General features: G+C 42.9%; 1 protein-coding gene across 1 annotated transcript in view; it reads right to left on the bottom strand.

Moving 5' to 3' along the window:
• Cntnap4 (contactin associated protein family member 4) overlaps positions 1-14,758 on the bottom strand; it is a 288,717-nt gene extending 273,959 nt beyond the window's left edge. The window contains exon 1 of the mRNA XM_051168839.1: positions 14,544-14,758. Coding sequence (XP_051024796.1) covers positions 14,544-14,634 — 91 coding nt within the window. The 5' untranslated portion in view covers positions 14,635-14,758. The remainder of the gene's footprint in view (positions 1-14,543) is intronic.
• Positions 14,759-20,642: the final 5,884 nt, after the last annotated feature.

Here is a 20,642-nt window from a genome sequence, read left to right as displayed (position 1 = left end):
TATATATGTATGTGCGTGCATCTCTCTCTCTCTCTCTCTCTCTCTCTCTCTCTCTCTCTCTGTGTGTGTGTGTGTGTGTGTGTGTGTGTGTGTGTGTGTGTGTGTGTGTTTATATGTCTATGTGTTTTGGGAAGGGGTATGTACATATGAGGGTGGATTCCTGGGGAGGCCAGCAGAGGGCATAGGTTTACCTGGAGCAAAAATTACACGTAGTTGTGATCCCTCCAATATGGGCACTGGGAACCAATCTTTGGAAGAACAACAGATGCTCTTCACTACTGAATCATATCTTCAGCCCCTAAAATCCATATTTAAAACAGGAACATTCCATGCCTAAAGGTCCTGAGAAAGGACACATGTGTGCTGTAACACCCAGAAGAGGTATTTGAAAGATTCATAGAGACGATGATGTGCTCATTCCCAGAGGACAGGTGTGAACTCAATGGACTGGAGGCACATGCCATCTCTAGTGTTCTTCCAACCTTGGTAGCACGAGGGTAACCGTCCAGACCCCAGTTTCCTGGTTTGTAAAGGAGTCATCCTCTGCTTCCCAGTCCTACATGAGAAGTAAATGAGAAGAGGAGCCCACACTCCACCGCCTTGGAATCCGTGGAGCCCAGTACAAAAGGAGCCTCTGTCATTATTAGTGACCGCACAGCCAACAGTCATGGGAAGCTGTCAACTATACAATTCCATCAATAAAAAAATCACAACTGTGTACCATGAGAAGGAAGAAATGTGACAGGAGTTTGAAAAGATGTGGTAAGGTTTTATAAGAAAATTATTGTTTCAAAAAGAGCATGTGTGCAATTAAAAGAGGAAACTGAAAGTTAAAAACCCATCAATGCAGGCAAAACTTGCTTCGGGCAATGAGGAGAAACATCATGTGTACGTTTTAAGCAAATAAGAGCAAGGAAGCTGCCGGTTCATTCTGGGCAGTTAGTGAGGAAAAGACAAAACAGAGAAGGGAGGCCTTTGGTTTGGGGATTGTTGGTGTTTGGCTTTTTGTTTGTTTGTTTGTTTTTGTTTCCTCCTATTCTCTATACATAAGAAAAGTTTTCAAATCAGAAAACATAAAATGGAACTGGAGGTATTGTGTGACTATAATCTCGGCACTCGGGAGAAGCTGAGACAGGAGGGCTGCTATGAGTTGTAGGTCACCCTGGACTGGTAAGTACCAGGCCAGCCAGAGCTACACTGAGAGACCCAGTCTCAAAAACGAAAAAATAAATTAATTGATTGATTAAAATAAAAGAGAAAGTAAGTGTTTATAAGCAGGAGTTATAATTAAGGTGGATAAAAGAGGTTATAATGTCTTCCTGGAAAGTCGAAAGTCCCTTATGTACAACTTCTAACTCACAGGCTGTCTCCAGGTCATTCTCAATGAGAACAGACCCAGGATGACCTCAAGAAAGGCAGTAGCTAGTCATTAGTTAGTTTATGCCCATGATCATAGTGTGTGTGTGTGTGTGTGTGTGTGTGTGTGTGTGTGTGTGTGTGTGTGTATTTTGACCTATCCTCTAAGAGTCTTAGTCAAAATGATTTGAGCAAGTAGCCTATCAAACTACAGTTGCTTTAATAAAAAAAAAAAAAAGATAAAGAAGGAGGAGGAGGAGAGAGAGAGAGAGAGAGAGAGAGAGAGAGAGAGAGAGAGAGAGAGAGAGAGAGAACAGTAGGTCACCAGGGGAATACACGTAATATTACTGACAGCATGGAATGTACCCAATCTAAACAAAAGAAATATAATAGAGGAAAACAGAATGGCAAAATTTTTAAAGGATTAGCAAAAAAGAAGGTGGAAGAGAAAGTCCACCAAATATAAATGGCTTTCTTAATCATTCAAACCACAGATGTCCTTCTGACTTGCCTGTCTTGCTCCTATGACACTGATGTTTCCATTGGAAAATAAAATACTAACCATGTGTGGACACTCTCTCTCTCTCTCTCTCTCTCTCTCTCTCTCTCTCTCTCTCTCTCTCTCTCTCTCTCTCTCTCTCACTGAGAATGCTCTCCAGTGCAGGAACTGCACTAGATGGTGTTCTTACAAACACGACTGAAGAAATATCTTCACTTTTTCAGTTTTATAAATGAGACTTTCTTCAGTCCCGGCCTTCCTGCTCCGGCCATGTGAGCACCCTAGGTGAGGGGAATCCTCCTGCCAAGGAATGACAGCTGAGGCACACTGTTCAGGTAAGACCTCACAAAGGAATGGTGTGAAATTTGCTTTAAACAGATTTCCAGGGTTGGGGAGATTGCTCAGTGGTGAAGTTCTTGGCACCCAAGCCCAGGGCCAAAGTTCATAAAACCAAAAGCCCGTGTAAATGCCAGGTGGGTATGGCATCCCACCTCCAATTCCAGCCTCAGAGGGTGGACAAAGGGGATCCCCAGAGCAACCTGGCTGGTGAGAGTAACAACACCAGGGATCTCTGAAGATGGTTCCGAGACACTGCGTCAGTGACTACAGTGAAAGAGCAATGGTGCCTGAGGCCCCAAAATCAACCTCTGCGGGCAAACATAAACAGTGCACCCACACACCTACAAAACTTGCACCTATACATGTGCACATACACACACACACACACATATTTACACATATGAACATACACACAGATATTCACAGATATATACACTCACATTCACATACATATCACATACATACACATGTATTCACATATACATTATATAAATACATACACACATACACCACACACACACACACACACACACACACACACACATATCTCTAAATAGGTGAAAAAAAAGTTTTCTGGGGGGCCAGTAAGATGACTCAACTGGTAAAGGCACTTCATGTGCAAGCCTGCCCACCTGAGACAATCAGGCCCAGAACTTAACTAAAAACACAAAACGAGAACCAACCCCACAAAACTGACCTTTGACCTCCACACTGTGGCATATGTGCCCCCCCCCAATAATAAAAGTAAGATAACATTTAGGAAAAAAATTTCAGAAGTAATTGAGGGGAGACTATGGGGGATTACCAAAGTAAGGAGAGCATCAGAGGTGAAGACTAGGAGAGTTAGAGGACAAGAGAAAATAACAAAAGCAGTAGACAGAGACGGGAGCCTGGATACAAGCGGCTCCAGGTCAGCCCACAGGCTGCAGTGCAGGTAACTTTGGGCTAAACGCTGAGACACTCTGACTGCAGTGAAAGATTGTCACCGAGCAACACGTGTTCCTCCCCAAAACAAAACGCTTTGACAGTGATTCAACACATGGATTATTTTGTCAGACTTACCTAAAAAGATGGGAATGTATGAAGTTTTTAAATATTGCCTAATAAGGAATGGATGAACTGGCTATGTTGTTGGGGTTCGGGGTGAGGAAGGAAGAGGGGACAGCTGCCACGCCAGCCAGATCAGCCAAGTCAGTCCTGGCAATCGCTAGAAGTGACAGATGCCACAGCCAGATCGCCTTTATATCCAGGAAAATGAAAAGAGGAACATGATCGCAGGGAGCTCGATTTCGCTAACTCAGAGGAACAGAGAACTTCCTGGCATCGTCTCTGGAGAATGTCGAGTGATTAATGGCACTACAACACATTGTCTTCTCACTAATCTAGCTTATGTTGCAATTGTACACATCTACCTAAGAAAAGCCATTCCGTGGACAAGCACACAACAAGGCCTTCTCCCAAAACAAGTACGGTCATTGCACTAAGAGGATGAATGAAAAAAAATTTTAACTTAATCTCAGTTTTACATGTTAAGCAGAGCAAATTATTACGGGTATAATTTTACTTTTAGTACCTTAATACCCTACATCCCATTTTTATGAGCACTCTTCTTTCCCAGCTCTTCAATAGATGCTATTTTTGATTAGAAATAGTTTATGTTTCTTTTCTACATTTTGTGAATGATGTGAGTTTGGAAAACTAAGTGTTATCTTTGATGTTTGCTCTTTGCTTTTTTTAAAACTCTTTTCCTGAATTGTCTGTATTTGGGGGGCAGGGAGTGGTTAAGGAAATGGTATGTATCTCATGACACCCGAGATGTAGCAATCATGACACTTTAAATGTGTCAAGTTTTCTTAACAGGGTGATCAGACAGTCTACACGCCAAAGCGCAGCCATTCAAACAAGCCTGGAATCATACACGCTGTGCCACAAAGGCACCTAATTGAGCAGCTTTATAACCTCGCACGGAATTCCCTCGCCACCAATTTAGACAGAATTGCTTTTATTTTAGCAATGTTCTTTTAATTAAGTCCTAAACGTCTAAAACATGGCAAATGTAAATATGTATTATAAATCCTTGACTGTGCGGATCGGTGAGCATCCGTGCAGCTTCCCGCCTTCGAGGTAGGCTCTTTCTGTTTAAAAATCAGCCCAAATTGAGAGATAAAGCTGAACGATGTGGCAAACGTTAAACTTTGTAATGCCCTGCTCTGGGTACTAGCTAGCATCACTCCAGTGCACTGCCTCTGAGAGCTAAATTATGCTTCAATTTACCCAGTGGCTGTGACCCCCCCCCAATCTCCTCTGCCATTTGCTTCACGCTTTATGTCATGCTGACAGGAGCTAGAATTTAGGGACCCATGGGCTGTTGAGTCAAATATTAGAGTCATCATTACCACAGCCTACAAAATAGTGAACTCTGAAATTATAAGAGACAAATCGAGTTGTCCACATCCAGGGTAAATTCAAACAAGATCTCCAGAGACGTTTTGTTGATTATTTTATTTCTTCCCTGAGAACTTTGTATGTGTATACAAAGTGCTTCTTTGGTCTAACCTACCCCAACCACCCCACTCCAAACCTATTGTCGACTTCCAGAACCAGTACTCCATCCCAACTTCGTGCTGTTCTTTCTCTCCAGCTCCCCCCTCCCTCCTTCCCTTCTCCCCTTTCGTTTCTTAAAATGACCTTGAACTTTGAACAAACTCAGACTTGCAGCCCTATTAGAGTCACCACACCCAGCTCATCTTGTTAAATTCTAATCCTACGCAGTTCTTTGTCTGGCCTTTGGGGGTTGTTCCGGTTTTCTTTCTGTTGTTGTGATACAACTCTCGGATCACAAGCAGCTTCAGGGAGGAAACGGTTTACTTGGCTTACACTTCCAAATCTCAGCCCATTACTTTGGGGAAGTCAGGGCAGGGACTCAAACAAGAACCCGTAGGAAGAAACCATGGAGGAGCACCTTTCAGCTACCTCGCTCAAGCCTGAGCTTCCTTAGTCACCCATGGGATGGTGCCACCCACCCGTAGTGCGCTGAGCCCTCCTTCACCAATCAGTAGTCAAGACCATCTCTCACGGACACGCCTACAGAACAACCCCATGGTGACACCCAATTAAAATTCTTTTCAGGTGACCCTAGGCTGTGTTGAGAGCTAAAGGTAACCTGGACAGTGGCTATTGCTTTCTTTCCATCCCATCAAGGAGACTGTACATATTCCTGGAGCTGCGTATGATGTTTGATGACACACATGTGTTGGGCAGTGTTCACATCAGGGTAAAATATCTACCTCCACACACTGTTTTAAACTATACTGGAGATGACTGTGGTACCCACAGCAAGTGAACACCACCTTCTGTGTCCTAACACTACTTAATTCAAAATGTACCCTCTACGGGCAATGTCCTGAACATCCCATCTTTAATCCCACCCTAAATGCTTTCCAACACACACACGCACACACACACACACACACACACACACACACACACACACACACACACAGGGCAAGGGATGGGGTAATTTTATCTCAGCAACTCAAGTCCCTTAAAGACTACTCCCAAATCTATGCCTTTCTTTTTCCTCTACTCCTGATGATCAAAAGATTTTATGTAACAAGTCTTTAGAACTATATGCATGTGTGTATGTTTTTTATATCTGTGTATATGTCTGTCTGTGAGTGCGTGCATGCGTGCGTGCGTGTGTGTGTGTGTGTGTGTGTGTGTGTGTGTGTGTGTGTGTATCAATGTGCAATCTTTTGAACCAAAGCTATTAGCCTAGAAATGTAATTTTCTCAAATCCTCTAAGACTCCCTCTATTGGTCTGGTAAGCATTGGTTTATACTAACAGGAAGATCTGAGACCTCTGTCATGAGCCAAGAGACTCAACTGTCCCTCAAGTTCACCCAGGAATATACCAAACCCTGGCTTAGTAGTTCTCAGTAGAGTTATTCAGAGGACATGCGAAAGCGATCTCGGTAAGTTACAACTGCTGAATCAAGTAAGAACACAACAGCTCATCTAGTGATTATACAACAAATGTACTTTAGGAAGACTAGTGAATTTATATGTTTACATTACTTCTAGACTATCATCAACCTATAATGCCATTTTTAAGCACCATAATTGCCAGTAGGGGAAAATGATCATGGAAACAAATATGTGTCTTGTGATTTCAGAAGCATGGTATCTTGTTATAGACAAGCACTAATGAGAGGAACTTAATTTAAAAAAAAAAAAAAAAAGGAATTAGAGCTACAGATATGATACATATTATGCCATTTTCTTTTGTGATTTAAAAACCTTCTAGATAAATCCCATCACTACTCTATTAAATAATTATGCATTAAAAATTTTATAGTTACTAATTTTGAACTACTTAAAGTGTCAAATGTTTGCAGGCTTCACTCACTTTTCCAATTATTACATTGGAATGACTCATTAACTGTAACATAAACAGGCTCATTTTTACGTCCTGTTATGAGATTTCCCCAATTTCATTGTCAAAGTGCTGCTTTTCCATGAACCACAACCAAAAAAAAAAAAAAATTCTATTGGAAAGGGGGGGAAAGCCCAATATATATTCTCCTATCAAACAGCACATGAAGCTAGAAGGGGGATGCAGAATCAGTTACCTGCACATGCCATCAATTCTTGAACTATAGTTTTAGTACCATGTATGTGAATACCTTTGTAAAAGACATGTTGGCCAAAAACTTCCAACTTCTGCAAACTGACTGAAAAATAAAACCACATTTCTCGTGCAGTAGTAATAGATCTTTGTCGCTATCAACACCAGACCTTTAAACTAACTTGCTGACACATTGAGGAACCCAAAACTATAGACTAAAGACCACAAAATGGCTAGCCATGAAAGTCACAGAGCTATAAATGTACATGTGCAAACACAGAGACACTCGGTTGAAACTGACACTCAGACTACAGCCATATTGCTCACTGCAGAAGGTTTGAAAGCTGAAATCCGACATCAAAGTTGCCTCCCACCTCCTTCGAATTAACAAGATCTAATGATAGTCAATCTACCTGGCACCACTCTCACTTTGAAATGTGCCCGGTGACTCACAGCACTTGCTGCTCTTGCAGAAGACATGGGTGGGTTCAGGTCTCAGCACCTACACGGCAGCTCACTGCTGCCTGTAACTCCAGTTTCAGAGGATCTAGCACACTTATTTAGCCTCTGAACGACCCTGCACACGTGTGGTCCATGTGCACACTGACACACACAGACACGCAAATGAAATTTTTTTTTTACATTTAGCAATTCTATCTATTGTAACATAGAGTTACAAGTAAGCTATTGCATCTGAAGACATTTTAAACTTTCTCTTTAAGACCCCAAAGGCTTCAAGTGGCCATGTTAATTTCAAGAGTAAACTACATGAATTAAGGCATTCTATTCACATTCATTGGTGGGTGTGTTTTCCTTAAAGGAAGATTTCACAATCACAGCAGGGTCTCCCAAGGCCCCCTACTTTTATCACTATGTAGTTTAAAGCATTTTCTTCTGACTTCTTGGCGGGTGGCGGGGGGGGGGCAGGGGGGGGAGAGTTCTAGGGGCAAAACCCTAGGTTCATGCCAGTCGACCGTTCTATCACTAAAACGTATCCCAGCCCTTGGATTTTTTTCAAATGGGCTTTCACTATGTCTGTACTACTAGAACTCACGACCCTCCTGTCCCATCATCCCATGTGCTGGGATTGCAGGTGTGCCATCACATCCCACTGAGGGTTATTTTTCTCTTTAAGATGAGGAAAAGTCCAACCAACTATAGTGTCTGATGCCACAATTCAAGGAGCGTTCTGGAGATCTGTCTGTCAAAGATCTGTCTAAAGGGTTTTGCTTGGAAGAACCACTAATACAGTCACCTCTTCAGTCAGGGCTCACACTAGTAACAGCAACCGCAAAGCACATTCTGCCTCGACACTACGTTCTTATCTGAAACATATATTCTGTGAGGATCAATCCTTCTCCATCATTCTAATTAACAAGAAAACAGCAATAATCCCAGATACATATCAAATAAGTCAGTGATGCCAAAATGTTTGAATCAATAAAAATGGAAAATAACAACCCATAAGCAATGGGGGGAAGTCAGATCAGAGTATGAAATTTTTTATTATTTCACCAGAAATAATAAGCTGCCAATGTGAATATGCATCCTTGGGATTTGTGTAGCAATGTTGTCTTATCTTGCTAGTGTCTACATTCTGCAGACTTTCAGTCAGTACAGAGAAATGGAAACGATTTTTTTTTTTTTTTTTTTTTTAAGGATACTGAGCACGGGCATGATGGCGCACATCTGTAATCTCAGCTCTTGGAGGCAGGAGGATCTAGACTTCAAAGTCAGCGTGGGCTACCTGAGATTTTTCTTTCAAAACAAACACCAGGAAGAGTGAAGGGTCTCTTGGCTAATCCTGGGCTAACTGGCAAGTTAAAGGTCAAATGATTCATTAGCTGACAACATTAAAGGTCCAGTATTGATTGATCTGAGATAAAAAGAGATTCTCGTTTCTAAACAGAAAAGCAGGCATTTGTGAAGGCAGGCTGACAATCTAATGCGAACGCACATTTGAAGCTTTGGACTACCGGGGTCACTATCCCTAAGTATTCCTGTCCAATAGACAGCTGTGAGTCAGCGGCCTCACTTCTTACAAAACTCATCCGAGGTGACACTTCAACAAGTTGTTTGGCTTAAGAAATGGCCCTCTGATGAGAAGCCGGAATCTTCATTTAAAGCTGAACTGTTAACAACGCTATTAGAAGCCAACTGTTACGGCGCACACCTTTAATCCAGCGCTCAGGAATCAGAGGCAGGTGATTCCTCTCTGTGAGTTCCAGGCCACTTTGATCTACATAGTGAGTTCTAGGCCATCCAGGTTATAAAGTGACTCCCTGTCTCAAAAGTACAAATGACCAAACAAAACAAACATTTTGAGCCAAGGTGTCACGGCACATGCTTGTAATTCCAGGACTTGGGAGCAGGTCCTGGAGTGTCAGGAGTTAAGGTCAAGGACAATCTGGACGCTGTCTCATAATGAAAAATAAATAAATAAATGAGTAAATTATAAAAGAAAAATTAAAAAGTTAACAAATAGCCATAGCCGTTTTAATTACAATATAAAAATATTTTAATAGTATGCCCCATCACATTTAACTTATTCTTTAAAATGCTATAATACAAATAAAATTAACCTAATGATCAGCTTCTGGAAATCAAAAGTAAATACAATTCCAAATGGACAAGATATTCACATACAAATTAATTACGCTGGTATGAGAAGGTAGAAAGCACTTGCTTAATTATTGTGAATTCTCAGTGGGTTGTGCTTAAATGAAAATCTATTTTTCCATTTGCTCTAGAAAGTTTGCCAATTTGACCGTATTGGGGAAGTTGCTGAGTTACTTTCAAAGCAAGAACACTCGTCAAACAGGAACATTTCCCTCACAGAACCGACTTGATTCCAAATCTAAGTTTCTGATTCATATAGAGTAAAAATGGCTTGTGCTCATGAACATGTGACATAACAGCAGAATTTCATCCTAACTGCCTGGGGTGAAATTGCTCACAGGCCTTAGGAAGCACTGCCTAGGAAGGCGATGACTGGAAGAGAAGAGGAGGGAGAAATGGAGAGGAGGGGAGTATGAAGGTGGGATTGGGAAGAGAGGAGGGAGGGGCTGCTATCAGAATATAAAATGGATGAATGAATGAATGAATGAATGAATGAATGAATGGAAAAAATGCCTCTTTAGCAACCAAAAGTACTGTGAAACCTTACTAACAAATGCAAATAGTGAATAGTTGTGGAAATGAGATTTATCAAAAATAGTCATTTAGGAGAAACAACTAGAGGAAATATGAAAGTGAAAGGTTTCCCCTATTACACTGGGTATGAGCGGCTCCTTCAGTACTTGCATGACTAATGACATAAGAACACCTTTATTAATTAATATAATCTGTGTTATGTTGCATGACACACACTATACATCAAATTTCAGTGGAGTTTTTCTACAGAGGACCAGATAGATAATACAGAATAGTATGCAGATACCAAAAAAAAAATGAGAATAAAACCAATCCTAGCAGAATTTTACTAATTAAATTCAAGCTATATTAATATTTAAATACAAATCTTGTTCATGCCATTGCATAAGTGAGACAGGTGATAAAATTTAAATTTCACACTGCCATTTTCTGCATAAAGAATTCTCCTTAAAATTTTTTTTTCAGGTAAAGATGCAAAACCCACTGTGAGTTCATAGGTCATACAAACCACGGCGTGAGATCAAATTTGGCCCATGGACCATACTCTGCCAACACTGTGCTAAATATTGCAACCTCTTTCCAATGACCTTATGCAATTCTATTGATCTATTTTTACTGAGAAAAAAAAAAGAGTCCATTGACTTACAGACTGACTCTAATTGTTTATATGTGATATGAATTCCAAAACTAGTTTCAGAAGACAATAACAATATTTGTTCCTTTAGTTAAGTAAGTTCCGGGTGCAATGTGGAAGCCATGTTTGGTCCCCACGTTGGCTTAAAAGCTATGTTAACCCTGTGAAAAGGGAGCAGAAATGATCCAGAGTAGATGCAGTGAGTGGTGAGAATGCAACCAAGGGGTGGAAGGAAGCAAGTGGTCCTCGGAGAGTTGAGTCAGAAGCCCGTTCATCTTCACTTCCAAGGGCCAAGCACGGACAATCGTAGTCGTGAGTACTTTGCTATTACCTTCTAGTTATCTCAATATTCTACCACAGAAGCCCATCCAAAGGAGGGAAGAGAACAGAAACAGACTTCCAGAAAGAACTGAAAAACTGAGCTTTAATAGCTTGAGGATCTGTCCGGCTGTGTCTGAGCTTGTACCCAAGAGTGATCAGCTCCTCGGGCAGTTACCTATCCCTAGGGCTGACTTGACCCTGTTCTCAGTACTTCCTTCTGGGTAGATATCAGACATAGCCCTGATTTCAACTGAAGCAAAGAGAGAGCACGATCAGAAGCTAACGTCTAATTAAGCCATTAGCGAGCTATTTGGTGGGCATCAATTATTCTCAGAGCGGGGCTCAGTATGTCCTCTATCATGTGATCTATAAGAATGACACCAAAGGCAAACCCCTCCACAGCCTTATAGTTACACCCCATCCTTCTTATGGGGTGAGTTACCGCCGCCCCAACACTATCTTGATATTCAGGATTTGTGAGTTCTTAACAAGCGTAAAATAAATCAATAATTTCTAGTACCTCTGTCTTAGAGGGAAGAAAAGAAACCATACAGAACCAGGAGTGCAGCCTCCCAAACAGCAAGCCCATGTGCGAGGACGCCTGCGCTGTGTTTGTGTGAAAACATGATTCAATGTAGTAACAAACTTATCTTGACCTAGACAAAGAGCAAAACCTTGGGGCTGCCTCACAGCTTGGAAATGTCCTATGGGACACCAGAAACAGAGACTGCAACCTACTCGATATATTTCTTCTTAACTACACAGGTCCTGACCAAAGTCACAAAGTGCTACTGGCACATGGGTTAGTACTCTATACTTACATACGTGTGTGTGTGTGTGTGTGTGTGTGTGTGTGTGTGTGTGTGTGTGTGTGTGTGCGCGCGCGCCCCATGCATATGAGAGAGGAAGGGAGGGGAGGGGAGGGGAGGAGAGGAGAGGAGAGGAGAGGAGAGGAGAGGAGAGGGGAGGGGAGGGGAGAGAAGGTGGCTGTATTTGTGTGGAATCTTTCTAATGCAAATTTTCCAGTTGATTAATTAGATCAATTAATATTCAAATTAGAGTTCACCTAATCCCAGGTTTACAGAGTCCCCTAGGCAAATGTTCTTATTGTTACCCAAAGGCTGACTCAGTGGATGACAGATTCTTCTCCTTGTGAGTCAGTTGTAAATAAAGAAGAAAGGTGTTTGCACTCACCCGAGAGACAGGCCTTTAATTTTCTTCTGCTTATGTTCAGTTCCCCCTGACTTGTCTCATGGGATTTCAGATTGATTCACTTCTTATTAATATACAATCTGTTTCAGAAGAGTTACTAGAGTTTGGATAAGACAACTTGGGGATGCTTGTGTTGGTTACAGTGGCCTGTACTTTGGTTAACTCACAACCCGTTCATAAATACTTAATGCATGCTCTGTGTTCCCAAACTGATAACTGATAGCACCATTTCTATCCCAACCCAGCAACAAGTAGAGACCGGCTTTTCCAAAAATGTAAAAAAAGCAAGAAATAACATAAAAATTAGGAAATGAATTTTTGTGTCTACGCTTACATATCACATTGTCAAAATACCAGTAAGTAATTAGAGTCACCTTGGCAATCTGAAGCCATCGTATTATGAATTTTGACAGTTGAAGAAAAGGCAACTCTTGAACAGGTCTGCCAAGCAAGAATTCCAACTTTAATATTTAAGCGCTCCCAATCATTTCAATTCTGGGCTCTCCAAGCTTATCCGATGACTTCGTGGAGAAATCAAACCCCAATGGATACCGGTCCAACATCAAAACTGCACCAGCGGGATGCCTAGGCAGAGCCACGCAAACATGAGCGCTGGCCTCTCCTCCAAGCTCAGCTGCTCACTTTTCGTGCTAGATGTAGTAAGAAAGAAACCTCTTTCATATGGATCTTCTGGTTACACTTTGCATGGGATTGCAAGCAAGAAAACAAGCACCAACAGCTCACAGCCCAATCACTCATATTCATATACTGCAAATTGAACCACAGGCAATGCGTTGGGAAGACAAACTGGGTTAGGCCAGAGTGAAGGAAGCTCTGCCCATGCACAGGGAAGGCACCTGGGCTGCGCTGCGCTTCACATCGCAACAGTGACCTCTAGCGCTCCCTCTCTGCTGAACCCCGGCAGCGGCAGAAGGAATTGCACCTTTCCGATGGAACTGGGTACTGGTTGGGGTTGTGGTCCCTGTTTTTCACTGGCTTACAATGCTTGTCAAAGTCCATCATCCACAGGACCCCAACGATTTGAGAATGAGTGAAATCATGCACCTTTTATTGATTTAATGAGATTCCCGCACACATCTGATTTAAAATTGAATGGGGAACACAGGGCAGCCCTCTAGGAGTGAAGTTCTCTCCTTCACAGGGTGGCAGATAAATTATGACATAGGATGAGCTCCTGCAGATGGAATCACAGAATCACAGAGTTGAGCTCGACCGTGGGATCCTGGTGTTTTTCCCTCGTGAGGACTCTCCAGGTAAGTCAAAGGGGCTTAGCAGCAAAGAGAGTTAGCAGTTTCTTGCACCCTAAACCTCACCCTGGAGATACAGCGGGGGCATCTATTCCAGAGCAGGCCCTGTAGCCCTTTCTTGGAATGTAAAGCAGATAAGGATTGTCTTTAAAAATCTAAGAAAGAAATTTTTTAAAGTTCCATTTGCCAAGCTGTTTAGCATGCATCACAGAGAAGGAAATTCTCCCATTTCAAGGAATTTAAGCCAAATATAAACTTTTAAAACTTTTCCAATCTCCAATAGCAAGCTGAGGAGAAAGAGTTGGCCAATGTGTTTTGGATGCTATTTAAATTAAGCAATGAGACTGTAACAAATGTTCCTTGAATCAATGAACTCAGCACCAAGACAATCAATCACAAATACACGAAGTTGAAAATTCAACCGCTAGAGAACACCGCTTGGGGGCGGGGCTGGGGGGGGGGAGAAGGAAGCAGGGGGGGGGGGGCAGGGGGGCCCCCCGCGGTGGTGTAGATGCCCTGCACATGTTCCTTTAAGGCAGGTGTAGGGATGGGTGCCCATCCAGGGGTGCTCTTCTCCCAGTGAGGACGCAGCTCTTCAGTGCTGAGCTGTGCCTCTCCACCAGTTCTGTCTGCCCATGAAGTCTGCAGTATGTTTTGGTTATTAGTCTGCATCATTTTAGAGACGCAGCCAGCTACTGAGTCTAAATCGCAAACTTCAGAAAAATCTCAGCTAATGCAGCAGAATATCAAATCTGCCGGTTGTTTTGCTGTGAGACAAATAATTCCAACGAAATTCAATAACCTAAAGGAAGGTGCAAAGGAAGCTATACCAGGGCTAGTCCCTGATTAAGATGCTAATTTAATGGTTTACTAGAAGTTGAGTGTCCTCAATGAATATTCATAGAGAGTGAGATTCTGCTAGAAAGAAAAAAAAAATACGGATAACATTTGGCATATTTTGACCAGGCCAAAAGGGACCCGGTCATATTTGCACAGTTCTCCTATGATGCTTTTCCTAGCCCTGAAGCAATTCCAGTTGAAAAGATTAATCATTAAAAAAAAAAAAAAAAAACCAGAATCAAAGTTTTGCACGGAGCCCCCCTGCAAGTTTTAAATCATTTGCGGTGTACTTACATGAATTCCCAGCTTCCACTCTGTTCCAATTTTGAGTAGACAACAGAAGTAACATCTTGAGGACAGCTCCAGTGACAGATCCCATATTCATAATTTTTGAGCTCCCCAAAAGATCTTGAGTGGCTCTCAGGGCACTGGAGATAGGTTCTCTTCTGTTCTTCACCCAGCACTGACTGGGTCTTCAGTATCTCTGGCTCTCTCTTTCCTCCCTCCCTCCCTCCCTCCTCTCATGAGCTCTCTCCTCCTTCCCTCCTTCCCTCCTCCCTCCTCTCTCTCTCCAGTCTCCTGTCTTCCCCCAACACCTCCCGCCTCTCTCTCTCTCTCTCTCTCTCTCTCTCTCTCTCTCTCTCTCTCTCTCTCTCTCTCTCTCTCTCTCTCTCTCTCTCTCCCTCTCTCTCTCCTCTCCTCTCTCTCTCTCCTCTCTCTCTCTCTCTCTCTCTCTCTCTCTCTCTCTCTCTCTCTCTCTCTCTCTTATCCTATCCCCTCTCTCCTCTCCTCTCTCCTCTCTCTCTCCCCTCCCCTCAGCAGCGCTGGTCCCTCACTAAAAAGCAACCAGCCTCTGTCCTAACCAGCTTACACACTGCCACCGAGGCCACGCCCACTCCTCGCAGCGGTCTTAGAAATTGGCCTCAGCATCCTTCCTCCTCGAAAAAGCTCAGCAGCGGCCAGCAGCGTCTGAGCTCCACAGCGGTTGTAGGTGATAGAAGCTGGACCCTGAGGCGCTGCCCGCTGCTCCTGGCCTCCTCGGGGCTCCCTCCCCTCCCCTCTATTCTCCAATAAGCCTTAACCCGTTTTGTGCCCACCCAGCCTTTGGGGTGGGGGAAGCAGCCAGGCGACGAAACCTTCTGATTTTCCTGCAGGTCTTGTATTTGGCAGTGCCAACCAACATACCGAGCTATTTCCTGATTGCCCGGGAGTGTATCCAGGTAAAATTGCATTATGTTTCAAAACAAAAGCATAAAATAAGACAGAAATAACGAAGCAAGCGCTGGTGAATTGTAGCTAAAACTGTCCTCCGGGAAAATGCTTGCTGTTTTTCTCTGTTTCTATAAAACTATCGCCTTGTGCTCTAGTGACAGGGTTTTATTACGGAAATTCCTCACATGGGAACAGACATTCCTGCTTGGCAGATATTTAAAAACCATCTGATAATAGTCTGCAAGAAATTAACATTTCTTATTTTAGTCGGTGCTTCAGGAATACAATCCACCAGTGAAGTGCTCTGGGTGGACTGAGCTTCATGAACTGATGCTTCTGTGAGTGGGCAGCATTCCCCAATCATGTTCTTTAATAGTAATTCCCAGAGGGCCCAAAATGGAAAAGGATGGAATACTAAAAACTGTGTGCAAGCACGCACACACACACACACACACACACACACACACACACATACACACACACATACACACACACACATACACACACACACACACACACACACACACACACACACAGAAGATCAACCACCACCGAGAATACTCTTCCAATGGTCAGTCACTCCATGGGTATGATTGCGTGAGCAGAACATCAAAGCGATTAAATGATGAAGCTAAGACTCCATACAGGAGCGACATGTCACATGGTGTCAGAGAGGGTAAATCATCTCTTTAAAATAAATGTCAAGATGCCTTCCTGCTGACTTGCTGGGTGTTGTGAAGATGAGAGTCCAGGAACTCTCAGACAACGTCTTGGTGTCTGGAAGTGGGAGAGGCTCAAGTCTCTTCCACTAGCAGCCTTGCGGGGCTATGAAAAGGGGGTGGCCCCAGAGAACCATCCATAACCCAAGCATGGCTGTTTAGCTCTTGACTGCAAAGAAAGCAAACAAAGCTGAGTGGATAGTTTTGCTTTTCCTATTTTCCAGAGGAAAAATCAAGGATAGAGAAGGCAATGATTTGCAGGGCCATTGAGTTAGGAGGTAAACTGAAGGAAGCTGGACTTTGGTTTTTGCCTCTGGTTCTACTGATCTGAGCCTAGGGCTTGCTGCCCTCACATGAGAGTTCACACCTCCCAGACTCCTGCAAAAGGCCCCGTCCTTTAACCCAATATCAGTGAAAAGAAAGGCATGGCCTGCATTTTCACTGTGTCCTGAGACCTGAATCCCTGCCTTTGGCTTTCCACTCATAAAATGTCAAGGAAAAACAGCTATGTATTAATAATGTATATCATTATTTATGGGGAGGGGGTAATTGTATTGAACACAAGATATCTGCCACCTATTATCTAATCACATTATTAAATCAATCACAGAAGGGAACAATTAGACCCTCTAAGAACCCCATGAGACTGAGCTGTCCCAAGTGCTACTATGAGTTAAAAATAAACATGGAGGCTTGGGGATGTAGCTCAGTTGATAGAGAGCTTACCTAGATGGCACAGAGCCTGAGGTTTGACCACCAACACTACATAAACCATGTATGGTGGAGCATGCCTGTAATAATCCCAGCATTTGGGAGGCAAAGGTAGGAAGATCACAAAGTCAAGGTCACTCTTGGCTATATAGCAAATCTGAAGAGAGCCTAGGTTATGTGAGACTCTACGTCAACAAGGAAGAAAAGAAGGAAGGAAGGAAGGAAGGAGGGAGGGAGGGAAGGAAGGACTGAAGAAAGGAAGGAAGGAAGGAAGGAGGGAGGGAGGGAGGGAGGGAGGGAGAGAAGGAAGGAATGAAAGAAGGAGGGAGGGAAGGAAGAAAGGAGGTAAAAAGGAGAGTGAACTTAACATCCTGGTCTATGGACCTGCAAAACTGTTGCTTTGCTATTGAAGTCTTGGCTATCCAGAAGGAAGTGTTATCGCCCTATTAAACTTGTCATTGTTTGCAAAAAACAAATGAGAAAATATAAAGAACAGTATTGGATCGAAACTGAAAAATTATATATTTTGTGATGATTGAAAACTTAAGTCAATCTGGGCCTGATAGCACAGACCCATATCCAGGTCATTTCTGAGCCTAAGGTAGGAAAACTTCACATTCAAGGCCTTCCCTGGGCAATAAAACAAGCTTAAAGCTATTCTGGCTAACTTAGCAAGACCTTGTCTCAAACATAAAACACAGAGGGCCTGGAGCAATGGCTCAGTGGTTAAGAGTACTCCCTGTTCTTGAAAAAGAGCTGGGTTCACTTCCCAGCACCCACTTGGCAGTTCACAGCCGTCCCTAAGCCCAGTTCTAGGAAATCTGATGCCCTCTTAGGATATCTGTGGTACTCACGAAATTGGTGCAAATATATATGTATGTAAATATATATATGCAAACAAAACACTCATATATGTAAATAAATCTAAAAAAATATATTGAATAGCAAGATGGAGAGAGGGTAAGACCATTTGATAGGTCCTCAAATCCTAAATGGTAGAAAGAGGAAATCAACTCCACAAGTTATCCAGTTGTTCTCTGACCTATACATCTGTGCTATGGTTTTTGCACACACACACACACACACACACACACACGCTCACACACACACACTCACACACAAAGTAAGGAAATAAATATAAATGTTCTTTCAGTAAAACGTATACTAAAAATAAAATCTGGGTTTGTAGCTCAGTGCCTAGCATGCAGGAGGCCCTAGGTTCAATTCTCAGTGCGAATTATTTAAGGTATTATTAAAGAGAGACCTCTCATGTTGACAAATCATAGTAAGAGAATACCTTGAAAGGTGGTGCAGATTGGAAAACGCTGTCATTTCATGGCCCTGTAAAACCCTTTTCTGACTACTGACCACAGAAGAGGAGAGCTTAGACATGGTAAATAGAGAGATCCAAATGTGAATGCGCCTCCCACTATCACTCTGATGAAAAATCTTAATGACCTTAGTCTTTGGTTTCTTCATTTGGAGACGCAAAAGGGAAGTAAACAGGGGCTTCTTCCACTCTGATGTGTACAAGTGTGAAGTGTGTGGCTGAACTGTAACTGGGCGATGAGCCTTCCCAGGTGGCGTGGATACGTGTTGCTGTCAGCATCAATGCATTCTCAAGGCTCATATTACACCAAGCGTAGGAGATGTTGTGGCCAATAAGATATGATCCACCGATGGCAGAAAAGTATTGGACACCAAGACCTACTGACCTGTACTTCATCTCTCTGGCTCCACCAGAATGGTTAGAAAGAATAAAGATAATGTGGGGGGCATATGCCTATAGTCCCAGCCCTGGAAAGGTAGAGGTAAGAAGGTCAGATGTTTAAGGTCATCTTCATCTACCTAGAAAATTCAAGGCTAGCCTGGGATACATGAAACCCTGTCCCAAAAACAGTATATAGGTAAATAGATAGATGATAAAGAGAGGTGATGAAAGAGATGTGTGTGTGTGTGTGTGTGTGTGAGAGAGAGAGAGAGAGAGAGAGAGAGAGAGAGAGAGAGAGAGAGAGAGAGAAAGAGATGATACTAGCTAATAGATAGGTAGGTAGATAGATAGATAGATAGATAGATAGATAGATAAAAATGCCATAGTAATTTTGGATGTGGGTGTGTGAGTGTGCATATGCACACACACACACACACACACACACACACATACATACAAATATTCATACATGTCCATCCTTGAGGGAGCCAGAAGTAAACTTCAGGTGTTGCTCTCAGGACTACCTTGTACAGAGCCTCTCACTAGGACACAGCTCACCAATTAGACAAGGCTGGCTAGCCAAGCAACCCCAGGCATCCACCTGACTCCACCTTCCTAATGCTGAAATTACAAGAATACACCCATCGTGCCTGTCTCTTTATGTTCGTGCTGAGAGTCAGATGTAGGTCCTCAGGCTCATACTGAGAGCACTCGGTCTACTGAGCCGTCTTCTCATCCCCTACTTGTACAAAGTTTGCTACAGCTATGTCAGACTTTTGGGATGAGCTCCCCAGTGCACACATCTGTACTTGTGTTTTCCACCACTGAAGAAGACACGCAAGCTACTGGTACACAAAATTTGACAGCTGCACGTTCTCAGTCAGATCTTGCCTTGGAGATTGTGTTATCATTATCTTTAAGCTAAGGTTTGATTCATGTGTATATCCTCAAAGTGAAATTATTTTGCTGTTTTTACTTTGTATATATTTTTTTATTTTTAGAGAAAAAAAAAAACCCTAGCCTACCTCCTCCCCACCCCTTTCAGACAAGGTCTCAATCTTTAATAGAAGTTGATCTGAAACTTACTTTGCTCCCCAGCTCTGGCCTCAAGCTCATAGTGATCCTCCTGTCTCAGCCATTTAATTCTGAGATTGAAGGTGCGAGCCCCTGTGCCACCTAAAGTTATCATCTTAACCGTCTCTGAAGGACATAGTTGTATAAGTCAGGGTCCTCAAGAGGAACAGAACAATAGCCCATGTATAAAGGGTCGTAGAGATGCTTTCCTGAAGGCGCTGGGTAGGTCCACAAAGGCGTCCTTCTGTGGGAAGGCAGAGAATATGGCAGCTGCACAGTCCATTAAGCTGGACACCTTGGGCCCACCTCTGAAGGCCTAGAGAGCTGCTTCTCTTGAGTCCACGCAGAAAGGCTGCCGCAGCTGGAGTCTGATGGCCAGTGAGTAAAAGAGCAACACTTGCTCAGAAAGGACCAAGTCCTGCTGCCATACATGCCACTACCTTCTTCAGCACCCTGTCACTCAGGGCACCAGACTACTAGATACCGCCAGCCACACTCAGGCAAGTCTCTCTCTCCCAGGCCTGGCCACACACATTAACCCTCTCTGGAAGGATCTCTATAGACACACAGAGAAGCATTTCATGAGTCTCTGACATCTCTTACTCCAGTCGAGCTGACGATGACCAACCATTACAATTGTTCGGTTGTGTTAAACAAAGGCTAACACTCACGCCAGCACTCAGTAGGTCTCTCTAGAATGTTTTCATCTTACAAAACCAAAACTCTGTATTCATCAAACAGTGATCCCTCCACTTACCAGCCCTTAGGAACCACGTTTATAGTCTATTTTAAGTTAGGTAGATATTTCATATATGCACACAGCGTGTTGCCTTTTGTGACAAAACAATTTCACTTAGAGTAATAGCGCAACGTTCATCAGATTGTAGCAAGTGACAAATGTCCTTTCTTTTTTTTTTTTAAGATCACATGATATTCCATTGTGCATATAAGCCACATTTTCTCTCT

This window comes from Acomys russatus, chromosome 26 (assembly GCF_903995435.1).
Source record: "Acomys russatus chromosome 26, mAcoRus1.1, whole genome shotgun sequence".
Classification (NCBI taxonomy): domain Eukaryota; kingdom Metazoa; phylum Chordata; class Mammalia; order Rodentia; family Muridae; genus Acomys; species Acomys russatus.
This window is presented reverse-complemented; position numbering and strand designations above follow the sequence as displayed.